Source organism: Ascaphus truei, chromosome 19 (assembly GCF_040206685.1).
Source record: "Ascaphus truei isolate aAscTru1 chromosome 19, aAscTru1.hap1, whole genome shotgun sequence".
Classification (NCBI taxonomy): Eukaryota; Metazoa; Chordata; class Amphibia; order Anura; family Ascaphidae; genus Ascaphus; species Ascaphus truei.
Window position 1 is genome coordinate 27,117,741 of NC_134501.1, and position 21,370 is coordinate 27,139,110.

General features: G+C 45.5%; 1 protein-coding gene across 1 annotated transcript in view; it reads right to left on the reverse strand.

The window, feature by feature from the left end:
• ATP6V0D1 (ATPase H+ transporting V0 subunit d1) overlaps nt 1-21,370 on the reverse strand; it is a 75,679-nt gene that overhangs the window by 11,852 nt on the left and 42,457 nt on the right. The window contains exons 2-3 of the mRNA XM_075577032.1: nt 11,405-11,576; nt 1,252-1,430 (exon numbers count right to left, since the gene is read on the reverse strand). Coding sequence (XP_075433147.1) covers nt 1,252-1,430; nt 11,405-11,576 — 351 coding nt within the window. The remainder of the gene's footprint in view (nt 1-1,251; nt 1,431-11,404; nt 11,577-21,370) is intronic.

A 21,370-nucleotide genomic window follows, 5' to 3' on the forward strand; every position in this document is an offset into this window, starting at 1 on the left:
AATGAGAGCAAACCAGCTCTGTGATACCTCGGCCACGCCCCCGACATGCCTCCCGGTGGCATCTACCCCATGGCCACAAATCGCTGCAGCTACAGGCGCGTGACGCCACGTGCACGGTCACGCGCTCACCATGGACGCGGCCTTAGAATGTACTTACAGCTAATTCATATGGGTACGAGAAGCAGAGGACGCTGAATAAATAAACATTTTGCAGTTGCGTTTAGACTATTTAGCTCAGTGAGGAGAAAAATGAATAAAATAGAAGACCCTTGCTGAAAATGCTTTTCTACCCCGTGAATTATAAAATGATTCTAATCAACTTAAAGGGAGATTTCAGCTTTTACACGGCAACTCCTTCCTCCCTGCACACTATATTGCAGGCAACTTAATGAAGCATTGCTTAACAAACCATCTTGCTTATTGTCATATGCAGTGCATTATGAAGAACAATAAACAAAGGAACTTAAGAAGCAACTGGTTTAATGCTTTTCTGGACCGCTTACTCAATGTACATAACATTTTGCAGTCTAGGGCAGAGTTTAACTTTTTTTGGTTAAGGAACGCTATCATATTGTGAAATTCTGCAGAACCCCAACCCTCTCCAATAGCGCGTCTGAGATCAGATGCATGGTAAGGAACCCCAACCGTCTCTAATAATGTGTCAGATCAGATACATTGAAAATTCTTCTGTATTTGGTACAATTTTCAAATGACCTGTAAATTGCAGGGAACCCTTTAGGGATATCCGGGGAACCCCTGTTAAAAAACACTGGTCTAGGAGGTTGACTGTGGTTGGAACATTTGTTACATTTCTGGGGCTTGTCATCTCAAGAATGAAAGTGGTATGAAGAACCAAAAACCGTATAGAAACTAGTACTTCAACACACAAGCTCCTTCAGTAGCAAATTGATTTAATTAAAAAACCCATCCCAAAATGCATTTTGTGACGTCATGTCATTCCCCCAAAGGGGAGCTTTGGGCCTTTGCAGTGGGTCTCTTCTATAGTGAACCCGCCATTTATAGCCCACTAGAGCAAGAAAAGGGTAGGAGTGTATTCTGAAAACAGTGCTCAAGAGAGTGGTACCAGCAGTTCTACAAACAATGATTTGGGTACCTTAAATCATGAAGAATAGATTAAGGGTTTAAGGACAAATGCATCTACTAGTGACTCGATGCAACACTCCCATCTCCTTTATTCTGGTTACCAAACCACAAAATGCCAACAGCACTGAAAAGGAGACCATTAATTACCCAAAGGAGTATCAACAAGAATGGCATTGTAAAGTTCTGCAGGAGTCTGGGCAATATTCACGGCTTCCATCTGTTCGAAGCTTCCCAAAGGGTGGCATTTGGGGACCAGTTCGGAGATGGAACGCTGGTGCAGAGTGCCGGTGATCAGCAAAATCACATTATCGATCATGTAGCTGTACCTGTTGGAAAATGAGAGAATGTTGTGAGCGACAACAAAAAATACATACTGTAAAAATGCATCTCATCATGGTGTTGGAGATTTGCTATTGCTAAACAAATATAGCAAGATAAGATACATTCAGATGTGAAGCATAGCGTAAACGATTTAGGCCCATGTTGATTAAGCAGTGCTAGTCTGTAAGACGCGTTGCAGCGCCAAAACAAGACAAGAGGGTTCTCAACTCCAGTCATCAAGAAGCCCCCGCCACCCCACCCCCCCCCCCAACAGGTCAGGTCTTAAGGATATCACTGCTTCAGCACAGGTTGCTCAATCAGTCCCTGCTTCAGCACAGGGGGCTCAATCAGTGGCTCAGGTGAGCCACATGTGCTGAAACGGAAATATCTTGAGTACTGGAGTTGAGAACCCCTGCTGTAGTCTGCATAAAAAAAAAAAAAAAACGACTTGTTTTAATATACGAGTTGCAGAGATAGTCTTTCCCTTCCAGCGTTTTCTGCAGTAAGGATCAGCAGTTTAGTGCTTGTAACATGAGAATCTGTATTGGAGAGGGGTTGTCTTTCCATAAACATTTGAAAGGAACATTTGTGCCTGTTTACACTTCGCTGTAGACACGGATATTATCCGCTCCTAGAGAGAGAATTTGAGCGCTGCAGAACAGGCATGTTTGGGGCGAGAGGCGATACTGTCCCCAACAACACGCTGATCTATATTGAGACAATGGTGAGAGACAACAAGGACAACTGCAGTTACGCAAAAGGAGGGCAGTATAAATAAAATTGCTGGACGTAGCACATGGAATGGCCGCTTTGTTTGTTTCGGATAACGAGGAGCATGTTTAATTGCTTCAATTAAAAAGAGGCAATTCAAGGAGGCAATTTTTGGGTTGAAGCAGGGGGCCTCTGGAGCTAAACCCGTTCATTTCAGCTCCGGAGACCCCCTGCTTCCAGAGATACATACCTGCGAATTAGGTGCCGGTAGCCGCTCTCCTCGGTTACGAGGGTTCAAAACATGTCCTCTGAGCAGAGATCTCAGGCCCTGCAGGCCAATAGGATGCTGTGACGTCATCGGTGTGGCTCCCAATTGGCCCATGTGGCGCAGGTGACAAACGTTAAAGCCCTGCTTGCTGAGCCGGAACGGCTACCTGCACCTACTTCAGAGGTAAGTATCTCCGAAAGTAGGGGGTCCCAAGAGCAGAAATTAATGGGGTTCAGCTCTGGAGACTCCCTGCTTCTATTCGGCAGTTTAGATTGCGCCCTAAAGTCATTTAGTGCTCTTTGAACGTACAGATGCAGCCAGACATGTTTGCGCTGCTGGGGGGAGTGGTTCAATTTGGAAGAATGTACTCGCCTCCTCCCCATACAGGCAGCCACTACTATTAATGTCCTCACGGCTGAGGTGTGTTGCTTTTTATGCTGTAGCTCTAGGGACAGCAAGTCTGGCTACATCTGTACCGTGCATCATGAGGGCCAGCACACCAATGACCTGCACACAATGGAACAATGGCATAGATGGCGCCCAGACCTTTATCTGCACGGAAGGAGGACAACCCCTTCCATCAGTGACACCACAATGAAGTCTGCTCAGAAGGCGTGGAAGGGGGCATGACCAAGGAGGACTCTGGCACTTAAGCGGGTAGACAAAGTCTGATCATTTCCTTGAAGCACAATCTGGCATCTCACTCCCGATTTCTCCGATTTTAAAAAGGGACGATTCCTATTGGGCTCCCGAGGCCCCTCCAGCTTTTGTGAATGGGAGCTCGGCTACCATAACCGAGCCAGCCGAGAAATAGTGCCAAAGTTCTGGGTCATACGGCTGGTATATCAGAGACCGTCTCAGAGAGGGTGTGTGTCTCGATAATCCTGGTGTGACCAAATCAGTCGGATCTGTGGGACTGAGGACTACTGATCGCGGCAGTGGATGCCATTGCCCTCCAGAGACCTTGTGGGGTAACTAAGGACTATTCCTCATCCAGGGTAAGCCAGCTTTGGCAGCACCCTGCACCCAGGGAGCGGAGGGTACGTTAGTTTGATCCCCGTTATGTGATCGTACTTCAAGTCAAGACTGGTGGATTCATGGAACAGCCCCCGAACATAGGTGGTAGAGGCGAATACAGTAGGGGATTCCACAATGCTTTGAAAAGACAAGGGCATCATTAATATCAAGAGATACCGAATAGTGTATGGGGTTTTTCACAACAGATGGGAAAATGGGCAGACTAAGTGTAGGTAGTCCAAGCGGCTCTTATCTTCCGTTCATTTCTATGTTGGGTACAGAAAAGAAAAACGTAGATAAGCATTTTACGGTCATAGGGGCTTGTAGACCAGAAGGGTAAGAATTAGGGGGGGTTGGAGGGGGAGAAGAAATACACCGAAAGCATAATGTGAGAAAAGTTCTGCACTAAAAATTTCATTTTTATTATATAACTATTATACAAGTCAACACAATAAAAAACTCTGTACTTTCTCCAGGTGACATCTCCGGAAAGGGTGGAAATAATGTCTTATAAAAAGGCGCTTTGCCTAGGTGGGCAGCAGCCGGCCCCCGGCGCTTAACCACATTAATTTGAGCTCCGGGGATGCCCCTGCTCCCAGAGATACTTACATCAGAAGGGGACACCGATATCCCAGTTTTGTTTGAAGGGCAAGCGGGCAAATAAGTAGCCGTGCACGTTATTCCGTGGGGCCTTTAAACCGAGTGAGCACCTTCAGGTGTTAGCTTCTCAGGAAGCAGCGGGTTCCCACAGCTGAAAGCAATGGCGGCTCAGTGCCAAAGACACCTTGCTTCAAGCTTGGGTGGGGGAGATGGAAACAAGAGGGACGGACACTTTAAATGGTTCTTGGGCATCAGGTTGAGATGTTGCAATGAATGAATGTGGCAGCAGCACACTCTGTTACTGTTCAACCCCTCACTTCTCAGTGACCTTTCCTGGCTAGCAGAAACTCTGCAAGAGCAGACCAAGTGTGTTCAGCCAAACCAGGCAAGAGGATACAGGATCACAAGCCCCCGAGTTGGATATAAAAGGGGGCATGGGTTATACAGTATTCATGCACACAGCACTTTACTAAAATCGATGTTAGAAAGAACAGCGAGTTACAATACAAGTGCATCAAAACATACAAGCACGATAGGCATTCCTGCCCTGCAGAGCTTACAATCTAGCGCAGGGGTGGCCAACTCCAGTCATCAAGGGACACCAATAGATCAGGTTTTCAAGATCTCCCTGCTTCAGCACAGGTGGCTTGATCAGCGACTGCACCATCTGTGCTGAAGCAGGGATATCCTGAAAACCTGACCTGTGTGTGTCCCTTGAGGACTGGAGTTGGCCACCCCTGCCCTAGATTGTAAGCTCTGCAGGGTAGGAATGTAGCCCTAACACAGATGACAAGTTCCCTACACAATATGCTGTGAAATAAAAGGAGCGCAGAGCTTCCATGGCATGGAAAAGCCGCTTCCCAGCATATTGAATAGGGACCCAAGAGGCATTTTGCACGTCTCTAGGTATCGCGTACGCCTGTGAAATGGAGAGAGAGTCTGTCGGAGGAGATATGACGTTATAGAGCACAATACAGGCATACCCCGGTTTAAGGACACTCACTTTAAGTACACTCGCGAGTAAGTACATATTGCTCAATAGGCAAACGGCAGCTCACGCATGCGCCTGTCAGCATGTCCTGAACAGCAATACTGGCTCCCTACCTGTACTGAAGCTGTTCGCAAGCGGGGAGGCTATAGAGCCTGTTACACATGTGTTTATTACATCAGTTATGCACGTATATGATGATTGCAGTACAGTACATGCATCGATAAGTGGGAAAAAGGGAGTGCTTCACTTTAAGTACATTTTCACTTTACATACATGCTCCGGTCCCATTGCGTACGTTAATGCTGGGTATGCCTGTATATATGATCTCTCCAATAGTGTGCTGTAATGCTTTGCACAGTCCTCAGGCCGTGAAGGGGACAAGCAATTCACATTGATTGAAAGGGGAAATAAATGACATTGTTACTGACCACACACACTGCCATGGACACTGCTCTGCCCATGAAGGCCATCAGGCCAGCAGGCCAGATATTTCATGTGCAGCTGTTTAATTTTCGTTATGGTGCAACCCAAGCCCAAAATGGAGAAGCTGCCAAGGGATGAAAGGTAAACACAAACAGTGCTTGTTCCATGTAAACAGAGCTGTCCTGTTACATCCAACATAAATACCAGACTCAACGCTCAACACACCCCATGGTAATGGGCCAGAACCGGACGGTGTTTAAGCCAATTACATTTAGAAATGTAGTCATTTTTGGGACCAAAATGAACCAATGGGCACGGACATGTTTTGCCCTGTGAGCCCCAACATGTAGCTACCACATCATGGAAAATAGCACTCGAGGGGCGAGATTGCGTTCTGGGCTCCTGTCCGGCTGAGAAATGGAAGAGGACGAGTCTCTGCCACTGGGATCCCGTGATCGCTGCCAGGGAACTGCCACATGGTCGAGAAGTGTAGAGGGGGAGGGGGGCTCTTAGAGTTAAAGGTGCAGTTTCCCTCTCACAATAACCTTGAAATGTGGCTCCGTCATAATCTGTCAAACTTATTAATATTTTGGAAGGCCCAAAAGCCTGCAGTAGAGTGTCCACATGGAAACCTTTGGTTTATTCTCACTTGCTCCGCCCTAGCAGGAAGCACAGAGCCAGTTTCCATGCAGAGTTCAAGTAGAGCCTCAGCCGATAAGTCTTTGAAGTCCACTGATATCGCAAAGTAACAGGGGTTCGACGGTTTGTATGTAAAGTTCAGATTGGAGCCTTTGCCAGGAATAAAACAAACAGGCAACGTAATATACACGATGGGGAAGAAATGTTTAAGGTGATAAATCTATGTGGGTTTCCCCTCTCCCACCCAAAAACAAAACACAAAAATCAAAGAGACACTCTTCAAAGTAAAATTAGAAGTATCTAAAACAAAATAAACATAGTAAGTCGAGACATGGGAGGGATTAGATTTCCTCCCTCCTGTGCAATATTAGTAGGAGCTGAACAAGAGTTTGCGCAGGCAAAGCCCTTCTCTCAAATCTTCCTTGGCTCCGACGGGGTGAGGTTGAGTAAACACCATTTACAAGCACGCCACCCACCTCTATCCACTCGGAGACCCCGATGAAAAGAAATAATATTCTTAATTGCCAAAGAAACAAAAAATAACATTTAAAAAAAATGCCATTTACATTACGTCCATTTCCATTTTTTAAAGGTAGACCAGGACGTGTCCAAAAGGTTTTTTTTTGGCAAAATAGTAGGGATTGCACTTTAAATACGTCTTACTGGCACTGAAGCTTTCAGATTAAGCCCAGGACACACCGTGTTACCAGCTTTACTGTCTCGGTTGATAGGATCCCTTCATAAAACAGAGCCACAGCGTTCCAGCTTGGCTGAAACAGCTGAGACAAATTAAAGGTCTTGGATAAGTAGGAACACCATGGCTAAGAAGTGTCCCAGCCATTAATTCTGTACTATTAACTATTATAAAGGACGGTTGTTTTTAACAGCTAGAATAGTAACCGCGGGGCAATACTACCCATTTATAACCGTTTACAGCCAAATGAAACTACATTGTAAGACGCAACCCCCCGTCACGCACCTTGCCCACCAGTGCAGTACACAGCAGCCTCGTGCTACAGAACCCCCCTCTACCACATGGACAGCGTGTTCCTGAACGGGAGGCTCTTATACCCAATGGCATTGTCCGGCCCAGCTATTTCCTCCCCTGCTGCTTTTCTAATGAGGTTTGCCGATGCTATAAATGTCGGGAAACGTGCAGTCCTGTCAGTGTTTGGAGCGATGGACAAACCGCACTTGGCACTTGGACACTTTGCAGGAACATTTCCTTCGCCAGGTGCTGGGGAGGGGAGAGCCGGGTTACTGCGGCTAATATGAACCACAGCTATAAAACTTTTGTCAGTGAATAACTTGCAGTTCTGCCAGCTGGACGGGGCCTGCCAAGCTGTGGGAAACTCAGTTAACATATTAGATACTTGACCTAAGCAGTTGGCTCTCACCCGTTTCAGAAGTCAAAGGCGTCCAACTTACATCTGCACTTACATAACAGCAGCAGCAGCCTGGGATAAACCCACATTACCAAGATCTTCATTCCGTTTCAGGATACCGCACTGTAATTACACACTTGCTCTCTGCTTTGCTTTAGCTGTACGGATATTATTTCTGGTATAACACCGGCTGCACGCAGCGCTGTACACAGCGCTGTACACATGAGTTCCTGCTCCGCAGAGCTCGCTACCTGATTTCAGTATTTGAGGCCCATGAAGACACTGACTGCCTGAAGTCACATGAAGTTGATTAAGCTACTTCAAAGGCAGGGACATCACCTCCTAGTTACCACCTCCGCCTCTAACAAAGCGGAACGCTTCTGAAGAGGATCAAGCCGGCTCCTACAGACTGAATCTAGATCACCATAAACCGGATAAAGGGTCAGGTGACCAGCAGAAAACAGCAATCCCTTCCAATGTTACCCACTTCCCAGTTACTTCTCTCTAACAATTATTCAACATGATCCTTCACAAGCTCTCAGGAACCTAACCCCATCAGTGCCAGATAAGACCTGCAGCACACTGCTCGGGAATTGCAGCAAAAGGGTTAAAGGGGACAGTCTCAAAGTGCCGAAAAAGAAATGTAAACCCCGCTAATTGTACCCCAAGGATTGAGCGTGAATTCATGTATTTCCCGTAAAGCAACAGGCCTGCGGCACTTTGTTTTGTTTTAATAAAATGCAGCAGCGTTTGATTACCTTTAATGTAAACTAGTTACCCCAGCTGCTGATCGAGCCGTTCTCCCGCGATCGATCAGCTCACTCTACTCCCTGGGTTCACGTAATGGCCGTCAGTGGAATTGAACTATAATCTAACCTGATATTACCATGGGTAACATGGTCTATTGTTGCAGCGTTCAGCTCAGCCAGGCTCCAGCAGGGAACACTGCAAACACTTTCCTGCTTGTAATCATTTGTTGCTAAAGCTCTTGCACTGCTGGGCTCAAAGATGCGTGCCAGAGCCTGCGACAGCAAGCAAAGGATAGTAAAACCCATTAAAAATGACATGAGTTGATTTTTTTAATGCAGTAAAAATCATCTAAGACTTCACCACTGATTATTTTTTTTAAACCCATAGGATTTGTTTCTATTTTGCTGTCCTGTAGGAGTCCATTGTCCTATTCAATGTTTGTGTCTAATAATGTTAATAACCACGATCTCGCGCTTCGGAGGTTATTATGGGAACCTTTAAGCTGCTCTGGACACTGGTGTGAACTTCATTTTGACCTCCCAGATACGGACACTTAATATTTCAAACGCTTTTTGCTCTTAAATGTAGGATCAGATTTCAGAGATAAAAGAAGCATTGTAATGGGCAAGACGGAAAGTGAACGCCAAGTCGTGTACCCGGCGACATTAAGGTCTCCCTGCTCTGTAGCTCCCCGGAACCATGTTCCTCAGCCACCTCTGTGTATCTGTTTGATGAATGCCGACAATTTTACAAAGATCAAAAGAAAAAAAAATATTTTGCTGCAGATTTGAGGATTAAGCAGCAAAATACATCAGACTAAGACCGCTAAAAAAAAATATATATAAAAATAACACTTTTGAACCAGTTGTTTTGCACCATTAAAAGTGTAAAAATATACATTTAAAAACAATTGCCAGTCGTTCTTAAACTAGTCTGTGAATTAAACCAGGAGTGGTCAACTAGGGTCCTCAAGAGCAACCAACAGGTCAGGTTTTCAGGATATCCCTGCTTCAGCACAGGTGGCTTAATCAGAGACTCAAATCAGTGGCTCATTAGGACGGAGCCACGTGCTGAAGCAGGAATACCCCTAACACCTGGCCTGTTGGTGGCCCTGGAAGACTGGAGTTGGTCACCTCTGGATTAAACCTTTAGGTGCAACACAGTGACCCCTAGGTGTGCTGCAAAATAAAACACCCTCAATCTTGCATCTAGTATTTGCATTGTTAGCACTGCATGTTACACTGAAATAACCACAGCGTGTTGCCAACACGCCACAGGCAAAGTCATAGCTGTGCTTTTCCAGACCACCTTCCCTGTGTCAGTCACATCTCATTGTATTCACTGGCTCGCGATAAGGACATATCCAAAGCAACAGATCAATAATAAGTTATTCATTAACTGTTCTCTGACAGACACGAGCAACACAACGCAGTGCAGGCTTCGAACACACACACACCACACACCACACACCACACACCACACACCACACACCACACACCACACACCACACGACAGGTGTGTACAAAAATATAAAATACTTAGGGGGTGCACGTCTGACTCCATGAAAAATGTAATCTGCCTGACATTTTAACCCTCTGTCTGCCAGAGGAAGCTGCAACGCCTGAGAGGGTTAAAGCATAAAGTAGATAATCCCATCCATGGTTTAAGACCCGTGGAAAGAGCCACAAACGTACAGCGTCTCCGAGTAACCTCGTAAAAAAATGTATGGGGACAGCGTCAACAATACTATTACTGCTAGGGCCTAGATTATTTTATTTTTTTAAACAAACATTTCTATATATTTAATAATTTTTTTAAATTGTTGATCTAAACCATAACAAAATATAAAAAAGCGTGTTGTATGGTGCTCTAAAGAAAAAACTGTAGTAGCAGAATAATGCCTGGATTAAGACAACCATATACTATTTAAATGTCCAAAAGGATGTAACCTGGTTTAAAAATGATCCCACTCAACACAGCAGTAAGGATAATCATTTACACCTGCTGGTGACCAGTAGAATAAACATCCTATTTCATTGCGACATAAGTTGATAGGGGTCAAACTGGAACAGACTCACTTCAGGTTCTTGTGGTAATTCGTCCTTTTTGTAGATCCAGTGGCCCAGGGTTGGATGTGCCACCGTCAGTGAATAGACATGAGGAAGGTGAAGGAGGAGATCCGTTTTTCCTTCTTCACCTTCCTAAACCATAACAAAAAAAGGATAATGAAGATGCATTCCTCACCGCAGTATTTGTATTGGGGGTTTAAATAAGCAGCCTTTGATTCCCTTTAATGAAAACCAATGACCTAAGATGCCGATAGATTTGTTCTCCCATGATCGAGCAGTAAATAACCTGCGCTCTGGGTTCATTTAATGGCTGCTGCTGAACCAATCCGTCAGTCTGTGTAACTCAGCAGCTACAATGTAACCTACCAGAGACTCTCACATCCACCACCAGTTTAAGTTCTTTCAAATCTAAGGCTGTCTCACACTTTAATCTGGTCTGTAACTGTTTCATACGCTCATAATATACATTTTCTTTAACTGTGCACGCAATGTCTTGTATATAATGTATACCCTGTTCATTTATGTAACTGTACTTGTAACCATGTACTATTTGTTTTACTCTGTGCCCAGGACATACTTGAAAACGAGAGGTAACTCTCAATGTATTACTTCCTGGTAAAATATTTTATAAATAAATAAATATATAAACCTTGTCTATTGTTACAGCTTTCACCTCAGCCAGAATCTACTGCTCGGAACACTGTAACACTTTCCTGTTTGTGATCATTTGTTGCCAAAACTCTTGCACTGCTGGGGAACGGTGTTAAAACCAAAAGATGCTCAGAGTATTAAAACTCATTAAAAATGGCATTAAGAGTTGATATATACTTTTTCAATCAATAAGTATTATCTAATACTACAGAAAGGATAGAGAGATATATAGATTGAAATATTTTATCTATGTTGTGCTGCTTAATAACATTTCAGCCATGATCAGGCAAAAGTTGACAATTTTACTAGAAAATATAAAAACATTGCTCCATATCATATGGACCGCTTTTGATGCAGTGATGGACCACAAACGAGGATTATAGACATTTTCAACCAACTACCTAAACATGGACCTACAATGTCTAGGACACTCCTGAAAAGAGAAATGCTTTGGGGAGGGATCTCAGTCGCTTACGTAATGAAGTCCATGAAGCTCGCCAGTGGCTCATACGACTGGTTTCTCATATGCCTGAACTCCACCACCATCTTCTCCTTCAGCTTATCATCGATGACGGACACCGCCAGTGGTGAGGCTTCGTTGGCCAGAAAGGTCCCATAGTCTGTGCTCTGGAGATGCAACTTCAAATCTGAAGAGGAAGATACAAAGAGGCGAGAGATGTATGGAGGAACTGCTTCAGGGAACATCTGAGCAAAGCGCGAGGATAGAGTTCTAGTCTCTGTACGACTTAGAGCAGGGGTGCGCAAACTTTTTCTCCTGCGCTCCCCCTCCCCCACCTTGGCTCCAGCGTCAAATGACAACGCGATGTCATGTGACATCACATTACTATGGCAATGTGACCCCATGGTGTCATTTGATGCTGCGTTGCCATGACGACGTGTCGCTGGACACCAAGGTAAAGGAAGTTGCAGAGGCCTCGCGCAGTCCCCAGCATTTACTTTTTTTTTTTTTTTTTACGATTCTTTATTGTAGATGTAGACATATGTTTACATCATATACATGGAAAGCCATAAAATATTTTCATCCCAAATCTTTAGGCTGTCAGATCCGTGAACGCTGGCTTCTTACAAATTCTCTCCTATTTTCACTTTTAAACAAACAAACTTTTAAACAAAACAAAAAACTGATGGCCTCTAAGGGGATCTGCGGATTAGGGTGGGACACAGGGATATATCTTAACCTAAGCATACAAATATACATAAAAAAACACTAGCACCAGCATTGAACCAACTCGTGCAATTGTAATTTGCATTTGTACAAAAATTGTAAATTATGACTCTATACAGCCTCCATATAGATAATTCTTTAGCGCCATGACCCAGAACCTTGCATTTGTCCATCACTTTCTGTACACTAAATCCATCTGTGGATTAATTCTGGTCTGTTAGGCACATTTTCATAGTATACTTCTCATCTAAACATATCTATTGATCTATTTGGGTTGTCAGTTGGGAGATGGAGGGAGGACTGGATTGAATCCAGTAGTCCACAATACACTTTTTGCCGAAAGGAGAATGATATCTATCAAGGCTTGATCTGGGTTTGGACGGGTAAGCCAGGGAGTCAGGAGCCCAAACAATAAAAGGCCTATAATCCATATGTATTTTCCTGTTTAACAGCCTGCCTGCTCAGGAGTTGGGTGATTTTATTCCAGAAATATCTGGTCTTGCCACATTCCCATATACAATGCAAAAAATTGGCATTGGCACATCCACATTTAGGACAGTTACTGGAGATGTCTTGTCTATATTCTTCTAATTGTGCCGAGCTAATTTAGGCTCTGTTGAGTATCTTAAATTGTATTTCGTGCACATGCATTGCTGGAGCAGCTCTCCTTAGCCTGTTATAAGTCTGCAAAACAAGATTCCAGTCTGGGAGCACTGGGAAATCTCTCCAATTGGATATACGACTCTCCCAGATTCCTTGAATTAGTGAGAGGTTTATACAAGTATCGAGTTTTACATTTGAATAAAGTCTTTTTTTTAAATTAGAGTCTAAAACATCCACATTCAAAGACATTAGGCTGTTCTCTGCTGATAGAAAATGTGAATTTATCAATGCCATGGGTTCTTTTATAATACCCAGGAGTTACTTGCAGGCTCTCCTTGAGTCCGAACAATATCTTGTTTCTAACTGTTACTGGTATACTTTGATCTTGAATTTGTGTAAGTGCTGAAAAGGCTATTGGAGCCGAAATATCCATCACAGGAAGCGTCAAAACATGTATATTTGTTAGCCGTTCTCTTGCTATTTTGAACAGACATATAATTACACTTTGAAGTTTGGAAGGGAACAGCCTCCTGTATCTTTATGCAATTTCAGTTTTGCCAGACTGATTCTATGCTTCTTACCTCCCCAGATAAAATTTGATGTGTCTATTTAGTTGTTGCGAGTCTCTTTTCCATAGTAATAGTGGCAACATCATTAATAAATAGTACATTCTTGGAATGCCTACCATTTTTATAAGTCCTATTCGCCCAAGAATGCTCAGCGGCAGTGCTTTCCATTTACTAAGGCCATGGGCATAGGTGCTGACCCGCGCTGACGCTCGACAGTGAGCCCCTGCAGCCGCAATGAGAGCGGCTTTAGCAGGGGCTCACGCACGCTTCCGCAGGCGTGCGGAAGCGTGCTGACTTTCACCCGACAGTGAAATTTTAGATTGAGATTGAGTCCGCTCACGTGTCCTCCAAAGCAACCAATGAGGAGAGGTGAGTGGAGCAGGGGAGAGATGTGGACGGGAGCGGGGTGAGTTGTTGCGTGGGGGAGAGAAGAAGTGTCCCAACGAGACGGGGGAGAGATTGCCTGTCAGCAGGATGGGTGTTTATGCTCTGGAGGGCGGGGGGGGGAAAAGAGTCCCAAGTACCGCCTCGCCTCGCAAGAGCGCTCACTGCCTCGCCGGCCAGGCAAAAGCTCCTGCTTGCGCAGGCCAGGCACAGCGTGAGCACGCCTCCGCATGAGAGGCCGGAGAATGGACAAGGCCTTAGAGTTTTTGCACAATTTGGCTATACCAGCACTAATATTTATATCATACAATATTTTTAAATTTGACGGGATCAAGATTCCCAAATATTTTTTACTGCTGGCTGGCTGCGATTATAAAAGGGCATTTTCCTTGCCATACCGGAATTTTGTATAATCCTATATTCAGGGCTTCTGATTTTGCAATATTTATTTTGTAGCCCGAGAATGAACCAAAAATATCCAAAGTTTCCAGAACAGGAAAGGCGACTTCAGGTCTGTTAACAATAAGGTGTTGTCCGTGTACATGGCAATTTTAAATCTCTGTTTTCCCTATCCTTATCCCTTCAAATTCTTGACAATTCCTCAAATAGATATCCAATGGTTCCAGGGCTATGGCAAATAGTAGAGGAGATAGAGGGCCACCCTGTCTGATCACTCTTTAAATCAAATATCTGTGAAGGGAAGTTGCCCGCAAAAACCCTAGCTTTTGGGTTAGTATAAATCCCCTTAATAGCATCTCCAAATTCGCCATGGATCCCAAATGTCTGTAATGCAGTATATAAATGATCCCACACTACCATATCAAAAGCCTTCTCAGCATCCAGACTCAGAAAGCATGGGGACTCTGCAGTCAAAATGTGTTGTACCTGTTGAATCGCAGCCAACACTTTCCTAATATTTAAAGTAGGATTTCTGCCCAAAATGAACCCCCTTTGGTCGGGGGATATCACAGATGGTAAATGAATCTTCAATCTTTCAGCCAGAACTTTTGCATATACATTTATAAATTGATATTTTGTAGCAAAATTTGTCTATATGAGGCCACATCATCTGGACTTCTGCCAGTCTTGTGGATTACTTTTATATCTGCCTGCGTGAAACTACTAGGGCATTCGTCACCAATTAATAAATGATTCAATAGTTTTGTTAATGGTTCTACCACGCTCTTGAACAATGTCTTATAGAATTAAGCAGCAAAACCATCTGGCCCTGGAGCCTTTAAACATTTTAAGGCATGGATTGCCTTTCGATCAGTTTCCTCCCGGGATTTAATTAAAATGTCTTGGGGAAGAGTGCGGGGCTTCTGTAACTGCTGCACCCTCCCAGAAAATCTAGCGCCCCCTAGTTTGCGCTCCCCTGACTTAAACATCATAAGTTACGAGGCGCATGCGCGAGGCTGAAGTGAATGGAGGCATAATAGTTGAGCTCCGTTCCCCACCTCCACTAACAACGCTGTAATAGCAGTAACCACCAACCCAAAAACGCCCAAAATACAACAAAAGCACAGCAGCAACTCCTGTGATGGCCCCGGGCAACCCCAAGAAGAAGAAGGAAGGGGATATGAGAAAATATCTGGGCCGCTCCACTACACGGAGCGCAGACACAGTAATGGCGCCAGAATCAACTGCAGGCTCAGAGTCAGACCGGGAAGACGACCATCCAGAGGAGCCGGTTCGTCGCTGTGACTTTGACCGACTGTACCAGGATATGAAGAGCATGATATACACTGGGCTCCAAGACTTAAAAAAAGAAGTTCAGGGCTTGGGGGAGCGTACAGGGGCCCTCGAGGACAAAATGGTGACCGTTAATAAACAAATTAAAAAGGCTGACAAAAGAGCGGCGTACATGCAATCGCAGATTTCGGAGATTATGGAGAGGCAAGAGGATGCAGAGAATAGGGACCGCAGGAATAATGTCAGAATTCGCGGCATCCCAGAGACAATAACCGATGTGGAAGCATTCACTGCCAGGTGGCTGGAGACTCTCTTGCCGGACTTGCCTGTAACAGAAAGAGCCATGGATCGCTGCCACAGAGCCCTCAGAAGCCGCCCTGCAGCAACAGAGCAGCCACGCGATGTCATCGCTAGGCTGCACTATTTCAAGACTAGGGACGCGGTCTTTAAGTGCACCAGAGCGGAAGGCACTTGTAGATTTGAGGGGGCCACGCTGCAACTGTACCAAGACCTATCCCCAATAACATTGGCAAGGAGAAGGGCCCTGCAGCCCGTCACAAGGCTGCTGAGGGACCGAGCTGTCCGGTATCGCTGGACCTTTCCGTTCGGCCTATTGGTTATAAAGAACGGAAGGGTCATTGCAATGAAGGAGATAGAGGAGAAAGAGGACTTCCTCAATAAACTAGGCCTGAGGGACGGCCCCTCAAAAAGCCCCAGGAGGGAAGAACGGGGAGAAGAAACGGAATGGAGGACAGCCGGTTCGCCCACAACGCCCCGGGAGCCTACAGTCCCTGCAGAGATCTGAAGTTAATAGCAGACCCCCAAACCAGGGTTAAAGTTAAAGTTGGGGTAGCGGTTTTACCCGAAGAAGTTAATAAATAAATAAATGGAGAGCTTGTCACCAATCACCAAAACTGCCGAGATAGACATTACACCACTAAGCCCGCCGTTAACACCATGTCCGCAAAGTCCTGTGCCGCCACAAGTGGAGAAAAAGGTCTACCCAGAAAGTCCTCAAGCCTGCAAAAGGTAAAACCTTACCTGGAAAGGAAAATGGCCGGCCGCAGTGAAACGCACGACACCCAGCATGGCACCACAGAAGCAGCTTCACCACGAGGCGTCTTCACGGAAGTAGAGGGCGCATCAGCGCGGGAACAGGTGAAGAGACATCCTCTCACGCGGGCTGATGCAGAGCAAATGGCGCCCAACGGAAAGACGTCACCGGAAATGGAGCGGACGCCATCTTGGAGGGGGCAGACGAAGGAGACAGGAAAACCCCTGACAGCCGGCGGCAGAAGAAGCACAAATCTCGCGAGAAGCGGGGAAGGGAAGGACACAGCCGGTCATTCAAAAAGACGGCGGGAAGGAGAGATGGGCGACGCAAACAAAGGAAGGCCCAGGACGCGGCCCACCCAGTGACGGAGGGCGGCAGAGAAAGAGAAAAAAAGAGAAGAAAAGACTAATAAAATATTGATATATCTACAGTGGCTACAGAGACCTGCCAGCACACACACTACACCCACATGAGATAGATAGAGCTTCAACACACAGATTCCTCACATAGTTTAAAGAGACACAAGCGGTTAGATGGGATGGTTAACTAAGGGCCAAATTAGTTCCGAACCTAGAGACTTCACCGCACATACCACACTAAGAGAACAGGGACAAGCAGTCTAGAAGATAGGCAGTCAGCAGGGACTAGCAGTTACAAGTAATAGGTTATACCCCACAAGTTATTTTACGGGTTAAGAGTTAAAGAAATAGCTTAGACAAGTACGAGGTTGGAGTTACAATAGTAGATAGCATGGTTGGGGGAGGGGGGGAGGGAGGTTGCCCCTCACGTAAGCCTTGAACATGAGTCTCCACATGGGCGCAGGGGAAAAGCCCCGAGCGTGGCCCATGCAAGACCCCCTTAGGCCAGCCATTCGAGACGGGAGAGGGGGATGGAGGGCCATCCCAGACTCCGCCAGGGCTGCACGCCTAAGTGAGGCAACGAAGGTGAGTGGGGGAGCTTATTCTCGCCCACTCACCCGACAGTTCTTAAATGTTTCAATAAGTGTTATATGTGTATGTACGTCCCCTCAATGTGTTTTCCTCTGTATCCCCTCCCCACAGCCACAGGTCTCGGCAGAGAGGATTCCAGTCCAAGAACTCCCGAATAGGAGTAAGGAACACCCTTACGCGCAAAGTGTTCAGAGAGAAAGTCAACATAGAATATGTATTCCCCCTTATGCTTTCAGACGGCGGCCCGAAGCTCTGGAAAGAATTGAAAGACCCTCAGCGCTGACATCGAGGGCTCCGATGGCTGACTGCAATAGAGAGAAGGTTTGCAAATACACACATGAATAAAGATATCATTGTCATTTCACACAATGTGAAAGGCTTTAATAATCCGGGGAAGCGCAGGATAGCTTTAGCGACATACAAGAAAACAGACCCCGACATAATTCTCTTACAAGAGACTCATTTTTCCAAAACAAGTTCACCAACATTTATTGACTATAGATTTAGGAATTGGTTCTCAGCCTCAGCCAACAAAAAAAAAAGAGGAGTAGCCATACTACTGCATAACCGTTTGCCCTTCGTGATTAAGACCATCAAAAAAGACTACAACGGCCGATTTTTGATTATAAACGGCGAAATCAGAGGTCAGCTGGTCACACTGGCAAGTGTTTATGCACCAAGTACAGGCACAGAAGCCTTCCTGGAAAGGTTCTTCTCCATCCTCCGGAAGATAGCGCAGGGGTGCATAATACTAGGGGGCGATTTTAATCAGACACTAGATCCAGCAATGGATAGATGCACCCCGAGTGGCAAAGTCAACTCAAAAATTAGGCAAACCTGGAATAGAGGGTTGAGAACCAATAACCTGTTAGATATATGGAGGGAACAACATCGCCAGGACAAAGAATTTACATTCTACTCCCACCCCCATGACAGATATAGTAGGATAGACTATCTCTTTGTCTCTAGTAGAATGGTTTCACAGATCTCCCACTCGGGCATCCATGATATTTCATGGTCAGATCACGCGCCGATAGAGCTGCGGTGCTCCGATTTTATTCTAGACAGACCAGGAGCGAACTGGAAACTGAATGAAGTTTTACTAAAGATCCCCGCAATTGCACAAAACGTAGGGGACAAGATCAGGGAATATTTTCAGGAGAATATAGGAAGTGTGACTTCGCAGGCTATCTTATGGGAGGCCCATAAGGCGACTCTGAGAGGAGAGCTCATGAGGATTGCAAGCAGGCGAAAGAGAGAGAAGGACAAAAAAATCAATCACTTACAAGCAGAATTAGCAGTCCTCTCAACTCGACACAAAAAGAATAAAGACGCGATGACCCTTAAGGAGTTGCTAGACACCAAAACCAAACTGAATATTCTGTTAACCTCCCGGGCTGAAAAAGAGCTGACATGGACTAAGCGGAAATATTTTGAAAAAGCAAACAGGCCAGATACCCTACTTGCCAATAAGCTAAGAGACAAAAAACAGGTCTCCCAAATTCATACAATTCGAACAAAACAAGGGGACCTGACCTCGGACCCAAAAAAAATTGTCAATGAATTTAAGGAATATTACGAGACCCTATACGATGGGGCGAAGGTGGCTCATACGCCAACCACACAAACACGGCTTAAGACGTTCTTGACTGAGGCACAGCTGCCTACAGTAACCAGAGAGGAGAGGGACGCACTGCAGGCAGAATTTACTAGCGAGGAACTTCTAGAGGTAATGAAGTCATTGAAAGCAGCCAAGGCCCCAGGCCCAGATGGCTTTTCCAACCTCTATTATAAGAAATTTCGTAAAATACTAGCTCCTCATTTACTAAAACTATGTAATTCCTTTCTGGATGGTGCCCCTATCCCGAGCTCGATGCTCCAGGCGTCAATCTCTGTAATCTACAAACAAGGAAAAGACCCAGCGGACTGTAAAAGCTACAGACCCATCTCGTTAATAAACTCGGATATAAAAATCTTTTCCAAACTGTTAGCTAATCGCCTTAACCAGGTGTTGTCCAAGTTGGTCCATCCTGATCAAGTAGGGTTCATATGTGGTCGACAAGCAGCTGATAACACCAGACGGATTATTGACTTAATTGATCTGGCGCAGAAAAAACATATCCCGTCTATGGTGCTTAGTCTAGATGCTGAAAAAGCGTTCGACAGAATAGACTGGCCCTACCTGAGGGCGACGCTTGGGGCGTTCGGGCTGGGAAGGAGAATGATAGAGGCAATTCTCGCTTTGTATCAGGGACCGACGGCGAAGGTCCGACACCAGGGCTTCCCTTCGGAAGAATTCCAGATAAAGAGCGGCACTAGACAGGGCTGTCCCCTGTCACCCCTCCTCTTTGCGCTTTGTATTGAACCCCTGGCGGCACACATCCGTCTCAGCCCAAATATAACAGGAATCCAAATCAGCGACCAGCCACACAAGGTGGCCCTGTATGCTGATGACGTGATACTCACTCTATCACAGCCCCTCACCTCTCTGCCGAACGTCTTCCAATTACTAGGGGAATTTAATACAATATCGGGATTTAAAATTAACCAGGCAAAATCAGAGGCACTGAATATCAATTTACCTAAGGCCACTGAGAAATTGATCACACTAAATTTTGAATTCAAATGGCAAGCCTTCTGCATCAAATATCTAGGAATAAATATCACAAAACAATCAGATACCCTTTATAAAGCGAATTACCCCAGATTAATTCGGACACTGAAGGAAGATCTCCGGAAATGGGCAGGGTACAACATATCCTGGATCGGGAAGATCCAATCACTGAAAATGAATCTCCTACCCAGGATACTATACCTATTTCAGACTCTTCCGGTCCCAATAAATAGGGAGGAGATCCTTCGGTTACAGTCCGCAATGGTGCAATTTATCTGGGGTAATAAAACCCCCCGTATCAAAACTAGTATACTAATTCGACCCACTACAAAAGGAGGACTAGCGGTACCTTGCCTGTTGTCGTACTATAGAGCGGCCCAATTAACCCAAATCATCCAGTGGCATACCCACCCTATCCAGAGGCGATGGGTAGCGCTGGAGGCGGCCTGCTGTGCCCCGGTGGCATTGCAGGACCTGATATGGCTTCCAAACAAGGTCCGCAAGGACTTCACAAACCCGCTCCCCGCGGTAGTCAGCTCTTTGGCAGTCTGGGACAAAAGCAAATATAAGCACGTCTTGATGAGACAACACTCCTTGATGACCCCAATTTTGGGGAACCCTGATTTCGCTCCGGGCCTGCAGAAGAAAGATTTTATTACATGGACACAGAAGGGTTATACTCGCCTTCGACACCCGGAGGGTAGAATATCGATTAAATCGTTTGAGCAAATTAAGTCTGAAAAGTCAATTCCAAATTCAGAATTCTTTAGATACCTCCAGCTAAGAGCTTTCTATGACAAATTTCCCATCCGCGCTAAACGCACTAATTTTGAGCAGCTTTGTTCTGTTGGATCAGGAACCAAGGGACTTATCTCTACAATGTATAAAGCGGTGGTCTGTCCAACTCCTGACGCTGACGTGACATTAAAATATAGGAACAGGTGGGAAAGAGATCTAGGAGACACATTAGAGGACAAAGACTGGGATCAAATTAGCTTGGCGGCAGCTAAAAGCTCGATTTGCACGACATTAAAGGAGAACGCGTATAAAGTCCTAATGAGGTGGTATCTGACTCCAACACGATTATCAAAGTTTGTCAGAGGTTACCCCCCATTGTGCCCTAAACAATGTGGGGAGCAGGCAGACTTGCTACACATGCTGTGGGGCTGCACCAAGGTACTCCCAATCTGGGAGGAGATCAGAAATTGGCTTCAGAGAATTCTCGACTGCACGATCCCTTTGGACCCCTGGTTGTTTCTGCTGGCCAGACGCACTCAGGGGCTAAACAGGTCGGAGCACAAATTAATTGCACATTTTGCAACCGCCCTGAGGTGCGAACTCGCAGCATTGTGGAAGCAACCGGACACACCAAACATCCCAAAAATCAGA